Source organism: Danaus plexippus, chromosome Z (assembly GCF_018135715.1).
Source record: "Danaus plexippus chromosome Z, MEX_DaPlex, whole genome shotgun sequence".
Taxonomy (NCBI): domain Eukaryota; kingdom Metazoa; phylum Arthropoda; class Insecta; order Lepidoptera; family Nymphalidae; genus Danaus; species Danaus plexippus.
In genome coordinates this window covers 6,900,276-6,924,240 of record NC_083559.1, presented here as the reverse complement: position 1 = coordinate 6,924,240, position 23,965 = coordinate 6,900,276, and the positions used below count along the sequence as shown (strand labels likewise).

The following is a 23,965-nucleotide window of genomic DNA, read 5'->3' as shown; positions in this document are numbered from 1 at the left end:
TCCTCGTTTCTCATGTATTATTTTCGTTATAATATTCAACGTCTACGGCTTTGAAGGTTAGTTAGGTTACAATTGAAAGCATTGCATATGATTTCAGTCAAATGGAGTAAAATCAAAATGCATTTAATATATTAATATTTATTTAACCGGGATTCAACCCCAAATGGCTCTGAGCACAATATCACTGACGTGTAAACACATCATAAACCATAACGTAATCATAATAGAACTAATAAATATTATATAACTATTAACATCACAGATTATAAATACGACCGGACAACCTGTTAAAATTCATAAATATCCATGCAATAAATATTATCTTAATAAAAGAACATAACAAGGTAAATACACTAATATAAAATAAAAATGACGTATAGGAATCTTTTTTGACTTTGCTATTTATTCATCCGGCCACATGAATAAATAAAAATTGTATCGGTAACAAATTTTGCGAGGTCACAATAGGTTCTTTAACATTCCAAAGTTTTTATTTCATATTATCTCTTTGTATGACTTATTCCATGAAAATGCTATTCTATTATTTCACTTGACATTCTTACTTTGAATTCTTACTGTCAGTAATACTACAACAATTCTCACAGTCCACTTTTAATAATATTTGTTTATTCACTAAAAAATAATACCTAACATTTGTTCGCTGCGAGGTAAAGCATTTCACAGGTCAATGTATGTATAATACATCGATTCAAACATATATATTTACACTCTATTGCATTTTAAATGACAATTTTGTGTCATAATATATATCTAAGTAATACGTCATTTATAACAGCACAAGTCTCATCGGATAGTTCAATTATTGATTATATATCAAATAAATTTTGTTGAAACGATTTATTTTTATTAATTGTTGCTTACAAAATATTTAATAATTTTAATACAATATATAATAAATGATTGATTTCTATACCTCGGTCTAAGACTGCAATATTGTAAATGTCAATGGGTACCGTAAAGCCTACGCTCAGAATAATGTGAATACTACGTTATTACTTAAATTTTGGAGATAATTAATATTATTTAAATATTTACAGAATATATTACATATTTCACACAAATAAACTTGTTAGGCGTCTTTACATACTACTTGTTCTAAAACTAACTTATATGTCCGAATTTGCAGAAATGTCGTTCCTGCGTTACGTTTCTATTGCACTTTAATATGCCACGGACGGTTCTATATCTATAATAATGGCACTGGCACTTAACATACTCCAACTTTACGGAAGCAAACTAGTTTCATTGAGGATGCTGTCTGTGGCATTCAATACTGGGGCATGTGCGGAAAATTTGTTGATGATACCCTCAAGTGATGTCCAGGTTCCGACCACAAGTCCGAGAGCTCCAAACACCACTACTATGGAATTTTTTATGATCATGCGAATCCTCTCAGAGTCCGATACGTAGTACCAGTAGGTACAGGTTTGGATGAACGCAGGAAAGGCTAATCCAAGAGCGGAGAGGCAGAGGGCACCGAACAGCGAAATGAATAGATCCAGTTCAGGAACTGCAGCCGCTATTCCAACTGTAAACATAGATATTTGTAATAATATGAATTATACTAATGAAATCAAAAAAATATTAGCAAACTTACAGGTGACTAATACAATGACAGTCCTAAGAATGTATTCCCAGATGAAACGACGTGAGCTATTCAGAAGAAGGTTGCCGATGTACTCATTCCAAAGAATATCAATGGCAACGTAACAAGCTAGGCCGTGAGTAATAAAGATTGCAAATGCTAATAAACATTGCACCACACTCGCCAACCTAAAAATGTAATAAGAAATATGAAATAAATTTATTGGTTTTAGTTATTAATTAAATAATTTACGATATATGAATGGTAGAATGTTTGACTTACACTTCAGTTTTAGAAGGCAGGTTAAGAGTAATGCTGCCTGCAGCGTCGTTACCGTACTGTAAATAGCCGAACATACCCATTCCTACATAGAGGATTATAATACTGATCATGGCTCGATTCAGAACACCAAATTTTCCAACAAAATCTTTAGGAGTCTTCATTTCATTCTCAAGTGGAAGTATCTAAAAAGCATTTATTTTTATGACATATTAGATTAAATATATATATTTATTTTTTAAATCCAAGTTTTCATTAAAAACTCACCACACCAATGGCTTCCAATGCAAACAAAACAGTGCCAAAAAAGAGAGGAAATTCACTTATTTTTCCTGCGGGAACCTTTCCTTCTATAGTTGGTGTTTCTCTGAATATGTAGTACAAAATGATGCCAAAGCTTACTATCGTGACTGCATTTGCAATGGCTGAGAACGGCGCCAGGTATTTCAAATCTCGAACCCAATTTATTAGAATCAGGGGAATGAGTATCCATAACATTACTTCAAAAACGGTCACACTTATACCGAATTGATTTGTCATAACATATTGAATATTTTCTGATACAAAAACTACGTACACACAACATGTGCCGATCTGATAGATGAGGAGAAATGCATTTACGACGTGCCTGAAAATAAATATACTTGATAACTGATTGACCATTAATAGTTATCACAAATCACAATAATTGTAAACGGAATAGTTATTCAGATTTCTATTCTATTGTTTTGTAGAATTGTGGTTCAAGATCTAATCCATAATTAGCAACATTTATATTCAAAGCACTTTTCGTTCGCGAACGATTAAGGAAACCTGTATAAATTATTCAAATAAAATAATTTACTATTGATGTCATAATTAGCAAATGCGTAAAAAAATCGTTAAAAAAATCATCCTTTTAACTTCAATAATATTCTAAAGTTATATATTTGTATTGGACTACTTACGCAGCATATGGGGCACATACTTTACACCAATCAGGTCCCTCTAAGAGCGCTGCTTCCGCTGCGGCGGTGTAAGTAAGAGATGGCACCTTCCGCCGCTTGCACAATGCATAACAGGAGTCCATCAACACGTGGATACAGTACGTGCATAGTACACCGATAACGAAAGTACCAATCGTTCCGACAACATAACCAGATTTAGCAAATGCGTGCGGCATCGCAAGAATACCCGTCCCTAAACTGCCTTTCAGAAGATGGAGGAGGGTTTCTGTGTTTCTAAAAAGATATATAGTTATGAGTAATAAGTTTTATATAATGTTATCTGGTTGATGTGAAGTTGTATTCAAATTATATAATATTTTCCATATTCAAAAAAACAAATGTCAAACAGACAGAGAAAATTCTAAAATTCATGACGGTGATTGCAAAAGGACTTAATTATACTCTAAACCTTTACTCCTTTTCCGTTACGACATTCTAAATATTATATGAACCAATCATTGCCGCAATATCTGATATTTCAGATAACGATACATTTGCTCCACATATCTTAATGCCGGAGTGTATAGATTAGGTTGGAATAGAATACTGTTTAAGAAGACAGTTATGTCCATTATACAATATGTTTTTTTCCAGTCGAAAATATCAGCCGACACTTAAAAACCAAATATCCATTCGTTGTTTTCGGCGACATAACTTCAAAGCATTATATATATTCACATGTTTGTAGAAAAATAATGAGTTCTCTGATAGCAAGTAAGAAAAAATAAGTAATGATACATATAGTAAAACAGCTCGAAATAATATTATTTTTTTTCACAAACATTTACGCTTTAGTCACGCTTTGAGAACCTCGATATAAGCAGTAAGTTTATTATACGGTACGCTCCCGTCACGGTTCTCGTCGGTTAAAGTCATTCTTCTGGGATACGTACATCTACTAATAAATTATAAAAGTCTAGAATCTTTTAATTCTTTATTAAAATTTAGAAATATTAACTACTAAAATAAATAAAAGATGCTGAAAATGAGATAACTAATCAATTTAAGTTATCCATTTGATAATTATCTGTATAAGGGGCTATTTTTATAGTAAGCTTTCCTCCTTCTATCGTTTTATATTCTTACTGGCCTTGCGATCCTGCATACAGGAAAATGGCATGGTTTTGTCAACGATCTGATCAGAATACTAAATTTGGTCCTAACTGCACAGAGTTCTTACTTTGGTTTTCCATTATTTTGGGGAATACGAATTGTGGTTACATAAAAACATGCAGATTAGGACTACGTGAGTACTCGGCCGTATTAGGTGTGACGCAATTTTGTTAATTTCTATTCATATAAAAGACATTATTCAATTATATGTATGTTATTGAGAATAACATATAGGACATAAAAATGATTCGGGAAAAACTGTATATGAATTACGGTAATTATTATTAATACATCAAGTTGAAAACCTAACAATTTAAATGTTTTAAAATAGTGGACCCCGGATAAGAAATATAGTTCTCATAATCGCTTCAAATAGGAAGGACCTCGCTGAGCTCAAATATGGTTAGTTGAGGAAAAAAAAAGGAAAAAGTAGAAGGACGAATGGCCGGAATCTTTAGTTGTGATTCAAATTGTGATTATATGAGATTAATTGTCACCAAACTCCATATATGTCTCAAAAATAAAATTACATAACTTTCAATACAAAAAAAATAATATGTGGGTAAATATAAAAAAAACATTTGAAAATATATTAATCTTTCTTCATGAATGGTTTTAGGTTTAAAAAATTACTTACGTTGTAGGATGATCCACCACTCTGTTGTCATAGGGTTCATATTCTTCAACTTCTTGAAGATTTTTTTCTTTCATATTAACAAGGAATATTCCTTTATCTCCTGGCCTTTTTTTCTCATCTTTGACCGGCGATAAACTGAAAGATACAGTGTTTATTATTGTTTGCAAGAAACTACAAAAACGTAACAGCGATTAAATAGTGTTGCACAAAAAGTATCGTTTATTATCAACGAATAGCTATAGCACCAAAAAATTTAATTCACTTTCCATTCTTTAACTTTTATTTTTTGTTACTTTTATTATAATATGTAAAATATGCCTAACTTTTGTTTATTTAGCAAGTGCAAGCTACTGACTTACTCTGCCATGCTTTGCGATTGCTAAGAGACGGTGGTTGTTTATTGATTTACGATTTGAATTTCAACGCGAGTCAAGGTTGCATTTTAAATGAACAAACTGTAATACCTAGAAACGCTAATATAACAACCCCCGCTTTCGATTAACTGTTTGTTTTTGCAGAAAATATACCTTTATATTCAGTTTAATTTTTTTTTGTATTTAATGTGGATATATTTTCATAGAATAAAAGATATAAAAAAGGACGTACATAAATTATTGATTACAAAATGTTATTCATTTCATTAAGTTATACAGTGAAAGATTCATCAAAACAGCAGTAAAAGATTATTTATGTTAATGTATCTAGGTCATGACTATATACATATTTTCGTAAAATTTCGATTTGATAAGTAGCAGTGCTATGAGCTAAATAAATAAGACTTTTAAAAAAAATGGACTTTCAAATAATTTACTTTATGGTTTTTTGTCTAAGGTTTAATAGATTTAAAAAAAAAAAATATGTTACAGACTATTTATATTCTTATAGAATATTTGAAACATGTGTGTGACAATATAAAATACATTTTATCTAGGAGCTTAAACCAGTAAATGGAGAATTAACACATTTTGGTAATGGGAAAATACCTTTGCGGCAGGAAGTCGTCGGGTTCGAAGGAAGGGTTGACCATGGGGCCGCTCTGACGCCGAGCCCATTCTTCCGCTTCCTGAAAGGAAAATGTACAATGGACACGTGAACGTCGTGTTATAAGTTAATAAAATCACATATGTGTATAAATAAATACTAAAAAGAAACATAAAATACATCACAGCTATTTGTTTTCTACTTTGAAACGATATTTTTCTCTTTTAGCATAAAAGTTACTGAACTTTTACCGTCAAAATTAATAACATTCTTATTCTTAACATTCACTTAACAAACGCTAGCCAAGAAACACAAAAATTGAAAGTAAATATATACCTATTAATAATATAATAATGAATATGCCATATAGGAAGAGATGGTCAAACAATATATAAACCGTTACCCGTAAAAATATTCTAATTGTCATTTACACACCGAATAATGTCGATGGCCGAACTTAAAATTATGTCGTATGTACATATATATAAGATGAAAACTTTTTAAATCAATATTTATTAAAAAGGAATTTAACAAAAAAAAATGGTAGCGAGATTTGTCATGAATAAAACATTTAACATTAATTACGTTATTTGTAAAAATGTAAATATAGGATTGAAAATAAGAAAATTCTGAGAATCCAATATGATATTTTTGTTTGTTTAATGTTTTCACTCATAGCAATGATTAGCAATCGCTCGCTAATGGAAAATGAACGTGATTTTTTAATAAAAATCAATACCACGTTATTTACTACAAAAGAAAAAATATTTTACTGTACATGACGTATCTATTATTGAGTGGTCAAGAAATTTATATAAACATGTTTTTTATTAAGCCGTAGTAAAAGTTCTTAGTTTTGGGAATTTTAATAAATACCTATATTAAAAATAAGTTATGAGTTGTAAAGTAAGGTGATGCTAAAATATTCCTTTTTTGTAATTTTGTAATTCAAACTTTTCTTTTTAATTAATATTTTATTACAATATTATATTTAAAAAACGATAAATAATAATATATAACATTTGTTTTTAAGTAATGTATCTACGCCTGATTTGTATTTATCTCCTAAGAAATCCCGTTGAATACCAAATGATTTGATGTGGTATACATTGACCGGTAAATTAGTTTGAAATCTTTATTGTAACGTGGTTTATTGTATGTTTTTTTCTACGGTTCTGTCTTATTCACTATTTCAGACTTAAATACTACCTACGTGTATTAGCATATTTATAACTCTTTTGTTTTGGCAAAGTTTTAAAATACGTTTAAACAAGATTTTGCTTGTCTTGTAAGGTTATTGAACGAAGAATGACGTATCTGGTGATCGGGTTTCTGTATAATAAAAATATTTTTATACACATACATATTTATATAATATACGAATTTAATAGATGACATGTATTATTCATACAATATTACTAATTATAAAATTAAATAGTTTTGCAACGTCATTGACAAACTTAGATACCTACTGCATAAGTTTGAAACTTCTTAATCTATAAGTAGTTGTTAGGATATAGAGGAATTCGTTAAACACACTTTTAGGGGATTACAAAACAAAACACTTGAGGTTGTAGAAGATTATATAACACGGAACGCAGAGGTAGTAACTGGGTATATGTTATAGAAATTAAATGAATATTAACAAACTCGGTTATAACCAACGATATAATTTTAACAATAAATTGAAGGTTATATGAAAACTACCCTTTACTGGGAATAGCTGGCTTTTCGTTTATAATAAGGCGTCACTGTCAGTTTAATTGGTGCAAAGGGTTTTTAATGCATGGAACCAAGAATGATTTTGGCACATTTAAACCATTATAGTTAATTAAATTATTTTACAAGTGAATGACTGTGGTGGAACGATTTAAATATTAGTTCTTTAAAAGATTGATACGACGTTCAATTCACGAAAATTATATTTTTCAGTAGCAAATCTCTCATTTATACATGTATATCAATTAACATACCACATAAAATAAAAAAAAAACAACTTGATGTTCAATTGTGTTTAAGAATATATACAGAATAAATCGTAAGATGTTTTAAAATCACGATCGAAAATAAACATTGAGGTATTCAGTAGATACTACAAAGAGAATCCCCTCCGACCTCAATTGTGCAGCCGACTGTACCAGTAACGACCTGTTTCCTGCCTCCAGCATGCAAATTTCTCAATTAAATTCATACGGATACTGGCCACTCAATCACTTCATCTAGCCAAATGTCAATAAGCTTCTGTATATCACTTAACTATTTATAGAGCGATTTATTTCTTACATTTGTATTGAAGGGGCTCATATAACAACTGTTGTGCTTGATATCTTTTTATTTATTCGGTAGTGTATTCTATTATTTACTTTTATACTATCATAAAGAGTGTAAGCAATTCAATAAAAAAAGAGTTTGTACAATAGTTAACGGGATAACATTTGAGTTACATTTAATTAATTTCATGTTTTTTTTTTAACAATGTAACATTAAAATCAAAGTTTTCTCATTTCCAATAGAATATAAATCACAATTGAAATGCAGAATGAATTCCAAACTTCTATACCATTCATAGAATATTTTCATGGCTATATATAGAACACATGAATTGCTCGTTATATATTTTTTATTTGTTATATTATTGTATATTGTTCTTTTGTAATTGATATTTATAAAGGAACAGGATATTGGTATGATTCAGAGGTCGATACTTAAACGTCTCGTTTTATTCTGTGTTTTTTTTTTACACGCCTTTATTTTTTTGTAAATGCGACAAAAATCGTGATGACGTAATAATAAAATTTAGACTAATATTTATAAAATCACTTGGCATTTTGGGATTCACTAATTTTTATGTTCTATGATTTATTTACAATTTTCTTGTTTAATCTTAAGTTGGCTCTCTACTGAAATTTTATCATACGTCAAAACCAAATTATATTTTATTATATTTACTTCTAAACTTTAATATAATAAGATCCATATTTTTGGCGAGGCATTTGTAGGTATAGAATTTTTTTATATGAAGTTGATATTCACATTTAAATATTTAGTCATCTTTAAAAGATCGAAAGATCTTATTAAGATACAATATGTTTGAAGATTTTGGATAATATTCTTAATACCATCTATTAATATATATTCAAAGAATTGATGTATGATATTAATGATTATAAAACCGTATACTTATAGTTATTTTATATTTCTGTCCAAACAATATCATCTTAAATTTAACATAAATATTCGTCCATAGACTGATTTTTATTTGCCAATATACCAAAAGAATATTTCTTTAAATTTCAACTTATCCAGCAAGACTCTACTCGTTGTTAAGTTAAATGTTTTTCTGATTGAAAAGTTTATGTGTATCGGAAAAACTTGTGAATTCTTAATCAAATAAGAAAAGTTTTAAAATGGAAATTTTTTTAGTAGTTTACTGGAATATATATTTTTTATAGTAGTTGAACCTTTTCTTGAACCAACTAATAAGCATTGGATTATTACACACTTAAACTTCCGAGACAAAAGAATTATGTTTTTTTGAATTAAGTTTTTAGATTATATAAAAAGTTGCAACCGCTTTAAACAGTTTCACACTATACTGGTTGAGATTCACTATCTCCCCAATATTTTGACTTTAAATTCATAGCCCTTTTAAACAGTCGTAGCAAACATGAATAATAATTAAGTCTGTCTCAAGAAAATATCGACTTTTAGTAAATTTATCTTCAACTATATTACGTATAGGTATAACAACAACGTTTCAGATGTTTGTAGATGCTTTTAAACGAAAAAAATGTTAAGAATATTGTATTTTTTAATTAACATGATAGAGGAAAGATTATATACTTATTTTTAAACGAGTCACATAATAACATTCCTATAATGTTAAAAGGTTGTCAAACATTTATAAGTGTTTGTACCGGACTAAATCTTAAATAAATACTTGATTATCGCACTCTTAAACATACATCAGCGGCGCCGGATTGTAGTGGAAAATAACCGAGCTTTGATTGAAGGTAGGATGTAATAAAAAAATATGTCAACAAAACGGCATACAATTGGTAATTGGATATAGAATAACTTGTGTTGTTTTTTAAACAAATCAAGTGGTGTGTTACAGAGGTTTAAGAGTAATTTCAGTAGCTTTACGATTGTAACAAAAAATCTTCAGTTAAAATATAATTGAAAATACGAGGGCTGGTGAAAAATAATTGAACTGAAAAAAAAAAATAGAATAAATAGAAAATGAAGTGCCAATACTATTTCTGTTTACTAATTGTTTATAATCTGGTTAAGCCTGTCTAAAACTTGCTAAGAAAATATGTATCATATGTTGCACCTTTTGTTCAATCTGCTTGTTTCACCTAATATACAATTACGTCATCAATAATACAAAATGTCTTTATTCACACCTATTCCACATACTCGTATGTATTAAATTGTATGTAATGTAGTATTTGTAATTTTTTTTATATTAACAACAATTTAATTGAAGACCTTCGAAAACCCCAAACATTAGTGGAAAGCACGTGTACTTATAATACGAATCCGCATTAATAACCTTAACAGTGACAGTTTCAAGGTTTTGTTTCAATGCCCATTCGTATGGTCGGCTTATGATGAAAAAACTTATAACTTTTGTTTCTTAAGTTGACGATATTCATACAAAGGTAACAACAGTATTTTAATTGCTGTGAATTTACACTATTCTATTAAATTATTTATCTTTCTTCACCATACATATTATAATGCGACTAAAGAATTTCCCTTCCTAACAAATATTCCGAACCGACTTACACTATTAGATATACTTTGTTTAATTACACTGGCCTTGAAAAATCTTGGAAAATTTCCAAAACTACTAGAAGTTCACGACAATAATAACGTAACTAAGAAAAGTTTTTGAATTATGAGCGGCTTAAATTTTTTAAATTGTATATACATACATATCGGTTTTATAATTGACATAAAATTCAATTGTTCTTAAAAAAAGAATGTAAATACATTATTACTTTTTATTTGCATCTTATGTACAGCTATTAAAAAAAATACTTAATATGTATAACATTATGTAAATATAAAAAATACCACACGTCAAGACAGTGATCACGCGTTATTTAATCTTGCATAGTAATTAAAACATAGACCACATTGGTTTTTTTTTTATTGAATTGACGTGTAAAGATTGGGAAACACGTGACCGCTTGTATCTAAAATTAAAAACAAGTATTAATTGGAAACAGCACGTGATAATTAAGTTATATTTATTATTATTTGGAGCACTACATGAATAACATGAATCATTTTCCTATTAACGGAAGCTAATATATCTGTATATTTCCATCGTGACGATGTCTAATCATTAATTGGTTACATTTAATGTTTTTTTTTGACTGAGTATTATTTGCGAGATCAAAAATAGAATCCGTGGAAAGAAACAAATAATACGTTGCCAAGTACTAATGACGTCCAATGTGATTCGATGTTGAGTAAATTGAGAAGTTTACTTACACAAGTCAAGGATATCAAGAGACCTAGTTGTGATTACTAAGATTTATTAAATCAATGGATCTGTTGTAGCCAAAGGAGATAAAACTGGAATGAAAATGATAATTTATTCGTGAGTTACCGAGACTTTACGCCCATATTTATATGACAAAATTTTTATATTATTATTTCCATAGTAAGATGTGAGTCAAGGAAATAAAAGCCTGTTTATAAAATATGTATTGAGACATACAAAAGTAGCGCGAGTGTTATGACGGCTTGGGACAAAAAATATTTCGTTAAGGCAACTAAAACTTTTGGATAGGTATAAAAAATTTTGCTCATATAATATCTTTAAGAAGACTCCTCTAACTAAAATTAGGCCTATCAGACCTGAAAAAAGATTTGCAATAAAGCAGTTCAAAGGACAAAAGGTCCAAAGAAAAAAGTGACTGGAATAAATACAGAATAGGACCACTTATATACCATATTTACAACTATGTGAATTAAAAAAAATCATATGAATTAAAAGTAACATATTAAGTAACCTGATATTATTGAAACTTACAACAACACAACAGGTTTTCATGGTTCAATATACACAAAAGACAAATATATTAAATATCTAAATTAAATGTCGAATTATAAAAGAAATAAGGAAGAAAATAAATATATGAAGAATATAGAAACTTCACTGTAATTTTATTATTTAATAAAATCACAGTCTTGTAAAGACTGTGATTTTGAATGAATCATATTGAATGTAAGTAACTACTAAGTTTTTTGCAACCTCATGTATTTTGACTCAATAATAATAATTATCACTGATTCTGTCGAGCTGAATATTATGAATGGTTTTTATACACACATAATATATGTACACACTTGATCTGTCCAGTTGCTTTTTTATTCGAGCTTCTTTTTGTGGAGTTTCAAAATCGCATTGTTGGCTCTCATGTCCGCCTAGTCGTACTTTGAACCCTAATAACCGCATACGAGCACTTAATAATCCATCAAGATTGTAACACCCGAAAATCATCTCAGACACTCGAACATATCAACATCTAAAACTAGTTATGTAGAATCTAAACGAAACTTGATTTAACGTTAAAATTATAAAAAATATTGGTTTCTATTTTCGTATATACAACGATTGTAGATTGCACATTCCTCGACCTGTCATAGTCCCAAAATAATGCTGACAAATGTTTCTATTTACATTTCTCGCTGGTGAATGGACAACCAAGTCACGCTGTACTGTCGGCATCTCCGTCTTGACGCCGGCGTCTGCCAACTCTGATTTCCATACATTTGTCCATTTGTCAACACTCCTTTCAGATAGAATCCTTTTAGAATACAGTTACATAATAACACCCATAAAAACTAATTACGACTGATATTTTAATGGCTTATTAATCTGTGTGTTGAACAAAATTCTATTACAAATACCAATTCTCTTTGATTTTAAACACACCTTCAATTTTTAAATATTATTTCTATAATGTTCCAAACTAACACAGGCGAACTTGTGTGAAAAGCCTTGATTATACTATTATTATATAATTAATGACATTAGGCGTTGAAATTTTACTTTTAAACTTGAATACTAAAATTTACATATCAAAACTATTTAAAATTATTTGCACCTGATATCATTAAAAAAAGTGAAATTTAAAAATTAAATAAGTTTATCTATCCGAAACAAGTAAAAATAAAATCAACATTCTTGTCAATTTGTTATTCTGTTTTAGCTAGCTTATGATGCAGGTTACGCCGACTTGATGTGTTTTTAGTGACAAATAATAATTGATGCTACAAGGAAAATCTTCGAACAAGAACGAATCACAATAATTATTGCAGAGTTATTAGTTGTTTATCTTTTATTTACATCGATGTAAGCTGTTGTTATATTTAGTTAAATTGTATGTAAAATGACTGCTTTGTATTCCTGATCTAATATAAAGATAAGAATACACGGATGTAAGTAGACACATAAGCACATTGTTTAGCACCAGAGTTGTGATTTTATTTAAAAAAATATATATTATCATATAACACATAAGGTATAAATATAATTATTATTTCAATATTGCAAAGGTAAAGTTAAGCATAAATAATATATAAATAAGTTTCAGTACATAATATGTTTTAAGATCACTAATTAATTATAGTTGACCCTAGATTCTCATAGATTCTGGTATGTTTCAAACAAATCTATTCTGGTTCCAGAATCGGATGAAAAATGTTACTTTATTATACAATTGATTATTTAAATTTACAATTAGATACTAATGAAAAAAGATAGCTCTCAAATAGTAGTACGGTGTAGGCGTTCAAATATTGAGTGCACCACTGCAACGGTCAGCGGACAGATCAGCGAATTTCTTCCTTCATTATGGATTAACGAAAAATAAAATATAAGATTTAATATATATATATATATATATATATATATATATATATATATATATATTTGTGGATATAAAGCTTCAATATTTCTATTACTTATAGATCAGTTAATCAACATCATAAATATGTAAAGTGTTGCACATAATTACATGAAAGAAATAAACAGGTATTCATATACGTGTATTGTTTTTGACCATCTAAGTATGTTACAATTTATACGTCCATATTCTTTATACGTCCACGTTCTTTACACGTCAATTTATACGTCCATATTCTTGGTTGCATAGTAGACCCGAAAGTTGTTCTTAAAAACGTTATACAGTAACATATTATTATTTAAAAAACATTTGACTTCAAAATGATTAGAGATTCTTTGAAATAAATTTTCATATCTGTCCGACTAATAATAGTAATTTTTGTACTTAAGAATATTTTGGAAATGTCTGGGATAAGCATGTGTGCGTTTCTCCGAATTTAAATTATGACTTTGCCAAACATTGTTTAAAATAGGATTTAATATTAATGATAATATTGAAAATATAAACACTGTGCTCTTGGCTAAATGCCTGACAACTTAAACAGCTGTTTCTCTATTACACTTGGTTATGTACGTATTAAATACATATGCTAATGTAGGTATGTGCAACATTAGGCACATATAACATTATCATGTAACAAGAACGTGACTTCTTATTTTAATTGTCTTTTAAAATGTTTTCATCTTTAAAAAGAATGGTCGCCTAAAACTAAGACCCACACAATATAAGATACTTATCATGTATAAATGTAATTTAACCCTACAAGACATACTTAGTGGTAAAATAAATAATAATGTGTTAACTATACATAAAAATTATGTGTTAATTTAATACATTAGAAGTCACGGCTACTTCCAAATTTCCAATACTTAGATTTGAAGAACTTGTAATCTATGTTTTTTAAATAAATTTTATACTCCATAGCAAAAAATAAATGATTGTAATAGAGTTCCACTTATAACCAGTTTTATTAATTAAGATTTCTGATAATGATAGTTCAGAACTGATTAATTTAAATTTAATACTGAATCAGTATTATATGTTAATGCCAACATTAGTTTTATTGCTTTTTGTTAAAGAAATAAAATACCATCAATTGATACGAAGCTGCCACTCTATTAAAGTTACTGTTCCTAGACAGAAAGAAAGCACAAAATTTTCCACTGGAAATCAACGAACCGGTCCTACGCGCCAAGCAGCCTGCTTGTCTTAATTGTCGTCATAAACTGACTACAAGCGAAAATCTATACAGGAGTACTTAAAACAACTGCTCTTCATACCAACAATAATTTCCTCATAGATTTTAACGACTTTAAATATATTTTTGTTTATGTTTTAAAACCTTTATATCTTTCACCACTAGATATGCTTTTGATTGTATTTATTATTTTAGACATGAAGAATAGCACATTAGCTTCTTTATTAATATTGATGTGTTGATAAAATAATTCAAAATAACATATTTGAATTTAATTTATGGTAATATATTTGAAAAGATTTCAAAAATGAGATCAGTTACATTTAAGTCTGTGAACGTGTTAAATTTTAAACATTAATTGGCTTCGAAGTACGGTTAGGTCCGGATCGAACCGGTTCAACTGCTCAAGGATTGCGGACTAATTGACTGAAATGAGATGTTATTGCATAGCACATAAAGCTATTGCCCAAGAATCAAATTATTTTGTATATGATTTATAGAGATTTCTAATGACAAAATGATAGGTTTGAACTCAATTCATCATTTTCGTATCAAGTTGTTACATTCGTACTCAAATTCCCAAAAAACCAGAACTACAGTTTAAAATGTTTTAAATATAAAAGTACACAAATTTATATATTTTGTACTTTCTGTGGATGTTACGCAATATAGTAATGTCATAAGCCGGTCTGGTTATGAGACTTCATAGGGTATTAAATTCACTAGCGACATTTGCAAAATGTTTTTAATGTATAACGTTACAGTTGGAGTAATTAAATAAAGTTATATTCCAGTTGACATATATTTGATAAAATTTAATCTAGACTTTCAATTCGTATTTCGTAAAATTTTGTATTTATTTATAAGTACCTACATATATTGTCATTTTTTTAATTGATTGTAATTGAAACAAAAATTTTCCGCTACATGCTTATGTCATTTAAACAGGTTCCATTAATTGATTTTATTCTCGCATAGAATACAAAGCAATGCAAATCGAATGCATTCAATTCAATAAAGAGTAAACAATTCCTATTGCAAGTGAACCGGTGGCGTTCCGTTGAGGTAATGAGATCTAAGATTTTCGCGAGTTTTATTCATTTAAATGAAACTTATATTATTCGAATATACTACGCGTGCTTTATTTTTGTAAAAAACTACATACTCCCAACGTTTCAGTTACTTTTGAATGACACCATCACACATATTCACATCTTGTTTACCCGTGATCACGGTTGCTGAAAAGTAACCGAAACTTAACGAAAGAAAGCGATAAGTCACTTTTCCAGCGAAAATTTTAAAAAAGTATTAAGAAAATAAACATAAGTTGTGTGAGATCTCTGAGAAAACATAAGATATAAAAATCTTTCCAAGAACATGAAATATTAAGGTAATAATGTTATAGACTAAACAGCAAGCATTAATTAATAAATTACGGTAATAAACAAAAAACAAAACATAAATGAAGTTCAAGTATCCCCTGTCTTTGACGGAAAATATCATAAGTTCATTATCAAATTTTATCTTAGGACATAATAATTCGCAAAAAATCTTTATTTTGTAATTGAAATTTTTGGAATTTAGAGGAACCTGTTTTTTTTTTGTAGTTTTTAAAACAAAAAGAAAATATTTTTTTGTGTTATACAACATAGCACTTTGATGATCAAGTGGCCTTCCTAAACACATCTTCTGGTATGGTTTCCTTAAAACAGGATGAATGGAATTACATACGTACGTACATTCGTGGGATATGTTTAAACGCTATTGTGTAAGTTTATTTAATTAGAATGCAAGTTTTCTGTTACAAGATCAAGCTCAGCTATTACGTATCGATCAATCAAAACAAACTTTTTGGACTTCACAATCATTTTTATATGGTCTATAATGCTACCGCATGAAATTTCTTATATGGATAACAATTAACAATTTATATATAAATGTTAAGTACCTATGACTTACTTCTTTCGAGAAATCTGTTAAATATTGAATTAATAAACTATTTTCCACGCGACAGTGTCCCCTACTGGCCTACATGTTATCGGATATCTTGGTAATAACGTATTCGCAAGTCTATTTTACTTCCTCAGCGCAATTACATGATACATCGAAGGAGACCGACCGGTGAATAAAGACTATTCCAAAAAACTTGTTTGCCAAAACACGGTGTCACAAATTATAGGGTTTTTTGGCTGAAATAACATTTATAAATTTGCAAGACTGTTTCCAGTCTGAACCGGATTATGTTACATACTCCATAAGGAATGTGCAATCTAGAAAATTCTTTTTTACAATAAATACACTGATCACAAAAAAATTTACCCATATTATTTCAGATTACTGTATTTATAAGTGAATTTAGTATATTAATAACCATTAAGTGCACCTTTTGTTAAAAATACTAAGCACTTTAAGAAATGTAAAATATATCAATAAATAAACTTCATGTGTACATTTATCCGCATTGTACTCACATGATTCGTAATTCATAGCAATTTAAAAATATATAATATGACAATAATCTATTATTATTGTATATATAATAAGATGTAAGTAAGTACATGCTATGCGGAAGTACGGTAGTTTTCCTCGGTGGATAAGCCATTTAACTATTATATTTATTTAATTCAAGAAAATATATATAACTGAAACGATAAACAAATAACAACATTTTATTTTCCATGGAAACATAGCACATGGTTGAATTGAAAAACTCATAGGATTTACTCTCTACGTCATTATTGCGTATGAAATATGAAACCTCTTGTGAAAAAAATGTATTATTCACATATAAGGTAGTATTTGTGGATTATTATTTTGGTTATTCCATGTGGTTTTCCATTAACATGTTCGGTATGAAATAAGGTCATAAATAGTTAATTTAATTGAATCTAATTGAGCTAATAGCAGTGAGTTGAGCTGAGTAATGGCTGTTTACGGCTTTTGTAGATTTATTGCTGAAATTCCTTAAACACTTCATGCTCTAATTATATTGAGGAATTAGCCAAAACTATATTATTATTTTAAAAGGTTCATCTTCGCTTAAAAAACTTTTAGACTTTTTAAACATTAGATTGACAGATGGAGAGAAATGAAGAAATAATAATGCATATTTATATTAATTGAAACCTTTGTACCGCACAATTAAACATCTGAGATATATGTGTGTCTGTCATGTCTTTCTATATTTATATATGGACGTACGATTCTCTGTTGGCGCACGCCAAGGTCAGATCACGATGAATGAAAATACTAACATTGATTTATTTACATCTTAGGTAAAGAACTCGTTTTTGTGTAAAGTATGTATGTACGTAAGTATAAATGAGAAGAAACAAATTTTATCATAAATATCAAAAGATAATGTAAAATTTTATAATTTAAATAGACAAACGAGTAAGTAAATCTAAACGGTGGAAGGGGGAATAACGTATTGCGAAATAAATTAATGATGTCATAAATACGTCTTTGATTTATTAGTTTAATCGACGACTCGCTTCGGATGCAACAAATAAATATATATTGTAAGAGTATAATTATGTACAAATCAAGGGCAAGGTCAGTGCACAATCGATGAATTGAACTGTTTGTGTCCTCTGATTGTATACGCAAATGCACCTATTTACTATAACAAATATTTTCAAACTAGATAGAAAACAATTTAACTACGAAACAGTTCTAAATAATTCTAGAAAGACTACTAGTTAGCTACCTTAACAATATTTTCATCAGGACCGTCATCATACTTATTAACTTTCGGAAATAAATAATATCCTTTGTAATTATTATCTAACCAATTTTAATCAATCGCTTTCTATTTATATCACAAAAATATGTGTTAATCTGTATCAATATTAATATTATATTATATTAATGTGTTTCATAAATAATTTTATTTAAAATATATTTTATCTGTTGAACAAATAAATAAGATAAAGTAAATTTATATTACTACATAAAATTTAAAATTTTCTCCTTCTAATGAAATTTTATTTTAAATTGCTATCACGAACCCTCATAAACCCTCTATTTATCGTTGAAACCTATTGGGTAACATAGTATTTACTTTCAAATGCTGCCAATGCTGCATAACGATAAAAACAATATTATGGTTTCGTACATTCTAAATTCCATGGCTTCTATAGACATATAAAGTTAAACAAATGTATTAAATCGCAATGCCTCATACAATCGCCTTGCATTAAGTTTACAAATTCACCCCTTTTATGATGTCGCTGAGCCCAAATATTTTGCTATTGATTTCATATACGAAAAATGTGAGTGAAATAAAAGATTTAATAAATTAAATTCGAAGAAATCATTTGATTATATACTTATTATATATATAAGTAGTTTATATATATATTTATTATAAGTGTAATGTAACAGAAACAAAATTACCTCTGAGGTATCACGCAGTTCTACCCCGAGGTCATTGTCTCCACGATAAGATTCTGCACTCAAAATTCTTTACGAAACGCATACAAAACACTTTAAACTACTTCAGGTAAGTGATCAAATATATTGACCTACTTTAGTGATCCTTGTAACAGTGTATACAATATTTTGTCAGATGATATTCCATTTGTGTTTATTTTATGCGTGAAGTTGCAATCTTGGTAAAGTACAGAGTTTGTTACTTGTCTTCACGTCAACCCATTAACGCAAATTAGACCTGTTATAGTCATCACCAATTACTCATTGATTTTTCACGGCAACTAAGAGTATTTAATTCTACATACTTTTGCAGAAATATTCACTATTATGTGAAACAATGTATACATTCATTATAACATTGTTTTTTTTCCAGGAGTATGAAATGCAAATAGTAGCTTTTATTTGTCAAAAAATATTAATATTAGAAAAAAAATCGTATTATCTCATAACTTCGATGATGTTTATAGCTTGAACGAAAAGTATTAGAAGGTCATATTGCCGATTGCGAGCACACAAAATGGGAGTAAGTAACGGTATAAAAAATAAATCTCATCATTAACTTATTCTAGTCTTGTTTTAAAACTGTAATTTTTTCACTTTTTAATTAATAATTTTATAGTAATTGTTCACCAAAGGAAGTCATGGGCGAATGTTGTATGCTAAATAGATGCAAGAAACACGAACGACAATCATTAATTATATTATTATCATATTCCAATTTAGGAAATACAGATGAAGTTTTTATAAAAACCGGTTTTGGAAATATAAATAAATTTTTTTGTATAGCAGGCAAGATATAAATAATTGAGACTTTTACGGGCGTAAATTAATAGCTTATCCAAAATGCCAAAAAAACATATGCAGAATGACGAAGAACTATAATTAAAAATGGTGCAAAACATGTTCCATTTAAAAGATTATTTGTTTGAGTAATAGTGGTAGATTTATTTTTGGCTATTGTAGCTTAAAAAAAAATAATAAGAAATCAAGAACCTATCACCAAAATTATAGTCAGTGATCTGGCTGACCATGACATGACTATAGAACATTTTAAATTATTTTATAATTTTATTTAATATTCTGTTACAAACATAATATCTTGCAAGTATCGAGTTTGAAAAACAAGCCTTGATGTTAACCTTTTAAATGCAACGTTGATTATAAAATATTTTTAAATGTTGTTTTTGTAGGCAAAATTATATTTTTTGCAGAATTTGTTATAAAAAATCACTTTCTGATAATATGTTATGTATGAAGAATAAAAGTAATTTAATAAATTTAAAATATTAAATATATAATAAAACCGACTATTATAAAATTAATAATCAGGGTTAATAATTAAACGTGTTCTATACTTATTCAATAAATCCATTTTTTCTACTTTCTTTTTTTATGCTGAAATAATTCCATTAATAAATAATATTATATTTGTTATTTTTATTAGTGCAACGTAAACTAGTTGGTTGTTTTTAAAATGACATGGAGCGATGAGATCATAGAAGGAAACAAGCTCTCGTGAACTAAGGTGCAATCAGAGCACCGAACTGGAGATTATTTTCTTCCGAGTTATTGTACGTTTGCACCATCACCTAATACATATATAATCTGGGAGATTTCAACTGACATATCGTCACAGATAGTATATACGATATATACAAATTATAAATGAAAAAAAATATATAATTATGGAGTTTACGTGTTGAGTACACGTGAATAAATTAAAATTATTGTCCACACATATACTTCATAATAAATAGTTAAAATACGACCGCGTTAAGATTTTTTGGCAAATGTGTTGTAATGCATGTTTCTTGCATCAACTCTCCGTTCACAATTAAGTTCATGTGACTGATAAATATTATTAATAGCCACGATAAATTAAGAGTGATATTATTGTAAAACCTTTTAAAATTTTGAAAAAAAGAAATCGGAACAAGTATTTTAGGGTAATATTTATCCAAATTAAACAATATAATTTAAATAATTATTTAGACATATTATATATATTTCGATCGCTTGATTATAAAGAGTAGGTACTTAAGTTACTAAGCCGTTATAAAACACCTTTATGTTATCGCGCGATTGAAAGGTCTAATTTTACGTATTAGTCGTTGATATTTAAGTACTATTTTTGGTACAATTGTTCAAGAAAAATTCAAACGAAATTCTTTGTGTTGTAAAATATAAACGTACTAATAGAAAACTCAGCTGCTTCGGATTGCATGGAATACATATTTTGACGATTATGCTTTATAAATATGGCTATCAAGCACAAGTGAGTTAGAGAAATCTCCAACACTAAAGTTCTTTTCACCACTTAATTACAATCAAAAAACATACTGGGATTGGTGTTGTGGCAAGATAAATGAATATCTACTTTTAAACGGTTATAGAATTCGTTCTCAAGGCTTTGAGTTACAACGTCTTTGAACTCAAATTTTCCTTTACTAGGATTCTATCACCTTTACCATTTTTGGTCATATCGCTTGTCTCGAAATTTTTTTAACATCGCGCTGACTCACTGTGCAACGAGTCTCGGAATACAAAATTTAGTTTGCTTTCTGAAATTTCGAGTCCTGGCCTATAAAAAAAATTATAAATATTGTATTCAAAGTTTTGAAAAGTGGAACTATTTATACGAAAATAAAACTATTTTTTAATATTTTGTGAACTATTTTTCTAGGTGGAAAAGTTTAGGTAATAAAAAAATTTCAAGAATCTCAATGTTGCTTTTATTGTTCCAGTTAATTCATTGTCAAGAACTTGTGCAACTTTTGAAACATTTTGATCTTTTCAAATATTATCTATACACTATTTCGAGTTGAATAACACCTCATTTCTATTTTTCGAACCATTGAAAAGTTTTCAAATAAAGATTATTGTTGATCATGTTAATCTTATAAAACGGAAATTGTAAAAAAAGCGACTTTCATTCTAAATTGACTTACTGATCGATCATTTTGTATGAAAAGTATATTTTTCTTTACAATTTACTTTCAATTTTAAATAAAAGTTACTATTTCACGTGCAGTATAGTTATATCGTCGACATTATAATAAGACACATTGAAAGTGCCGCAGCGGGCAAGCGTGCCGCGTGCGTCTGGTGTTTGTCCAGCAACCCCTAACATCAGGACACCGATATGCAATGCACATCCTGCACTATCGCCAACGACCTCTCTGTCCATACATGGTATGAACCGATGTGACTTAAGCAAGCTACGAATTAAACAACATATTTTCACAATGACGATGTAGAATTCAAAATAATATTATTCTTTTCATATGCCTCAATTAAATTCAACAGTATAACTAGCAAGAAAAGTCACGGTTCCAATCTTTAGTTAAAACGCGAATGTTATATAGGTGTTAATGGGTAACAAACAACTTGGCCTCAGTCCAGGCGTCGTATAATGAGAGGAATGAGAAAATTACGAGATGTACCTACATAGCTACCAACGCGTCTTCCGTAACCACACCGCCTTAAAAAATATATTGATTGTGTATACACGTAAAAAAATTTAACTCATTCAAATGCAAATGTAATTGACATAAGAATTAATATTACCATAATGCTACCCCCCTTTGCATAACTCAATGAGTTCAATAACAATTATCTTGTCATTGAAAAAAATAATTTCCTAGAATGCGTTATTGACATTGGTTTTAGACTACCGTTCCATGGTTTATTTACGTCTGACCATGAGCCCGAGTAGCCGTTCACTTTGCTGTCGAATTGCCACGCTGAAAATACCATCGCCACAACGGAATTCACTTTTCCACATTTTTATAAAAATCGCATCAACTCTCCCATTTCTAGACAGTATATAAGAGCTTTATTAAAAATAAATAAGATTTCCGCATGTGACAGAGCCATACGTATATAAAAACACGTGTTAATGAGTTTGCCAGCCGATCTGTCCTGAATATCTAAACGTGGGAAATAGTGAAAAGTAAATACCTTTTTGTTCTGTCGGGCAGGGGTGAGCCCCACCTGGGAGCCCATCTCAGCTAATATATTTTTCGGCATTTTGAAGCACCGTAAATCACTTGTTCCAGTTCAAATTTCGCGGGTTCGCAATGAAAGCAAAGCGTTGATATAGTGCGCTGAGAACGCACAAACTAGCGAATGAGCGCGGGGCTGCGCGCTCGCACTTATAATGTTCGCGCTCGTGACGTCACCACACAGCCTGCGCTCCTGCGATCAGCACCATGCGACTCCACCAACTGAATGTTCCACAACTTAATTAACTATACTTAAATTTCCTTTCCTCTGAAATATCACATTTCTACTAGTATACTTCAAGCTTATCTGATTTTATGAGATGGTGCTAGTAAATACACCTTAACCCAATTTTATACAAAAGTAATTTAAGTGGCAAACAAATAAAGTTGAGTGTTTAATTGAAACGCAACTATGTATTTGTTTAGAACAACCTTTTCCCCCTTTTCAGGGTTCAATGACTATAAATTTATATCATTTTTATTTATTGTGATTTGTAAAGTCGATAGAATAAAATACGATAGAAGTAAACTGGTCATACAATGGAGTTGCAACGAACTTTTTTGTAAATATCTTGAATTACTTAAACGTATTATTCCTTAGATATATATGACATACATGGTGATTTCTTTTTAAATAAGGGTTTTCATAGCCAAAAAAATTATTAGAATATAGCAATAGCTTATCAAAATGTAATACTTCAATGAGACAAAAATATATATATTTCCTTGTTCTATACATTCCTTAATGTTACTCGGGTTTTTCAAGATTAATATTTAATTAAAGCCCTGCTCTAAA

The 23,965-nt window shown here is 29.1% G+C and overlaps 1 protein-coding gene across 1 annotated transcript; it reads right to left on the bottom strand.

Annotated features, from left to right (window-relative positions):
• Positions 1–122: 122 nt before the first annotated feature.
• LOC116777253 (proton-coupled amino acid transporter-like protein CG1139) lies at positions 123–23,297 on the bottom strand. Its single transcript, XM_032670688.2, has 8 exons — positions 23,126–23,297; positions 5,605–5,684; positions 4,622–4,756; positions 2,833–3,105; positions 2,153–2,513; positions 1,889–2,070; positions 1,619–1,794; positions 123–1,549 (listed from the first exon to the last, which is right to left on the bottom strand). Exons 1-8 carry the CDS (start codon positions 23,192–23,194, stop codon positions 1,245–1,247), a joined length of 1,581 nt encoding a protein of 526 aa, XP_032526579.2. The 5' UTR covers positions 23,195–23,297; the 3' UTR covers positions 123–1,244.
• Between the last annotated feature and the right edge of the window lie 668 nt (positions 23,298–23,965).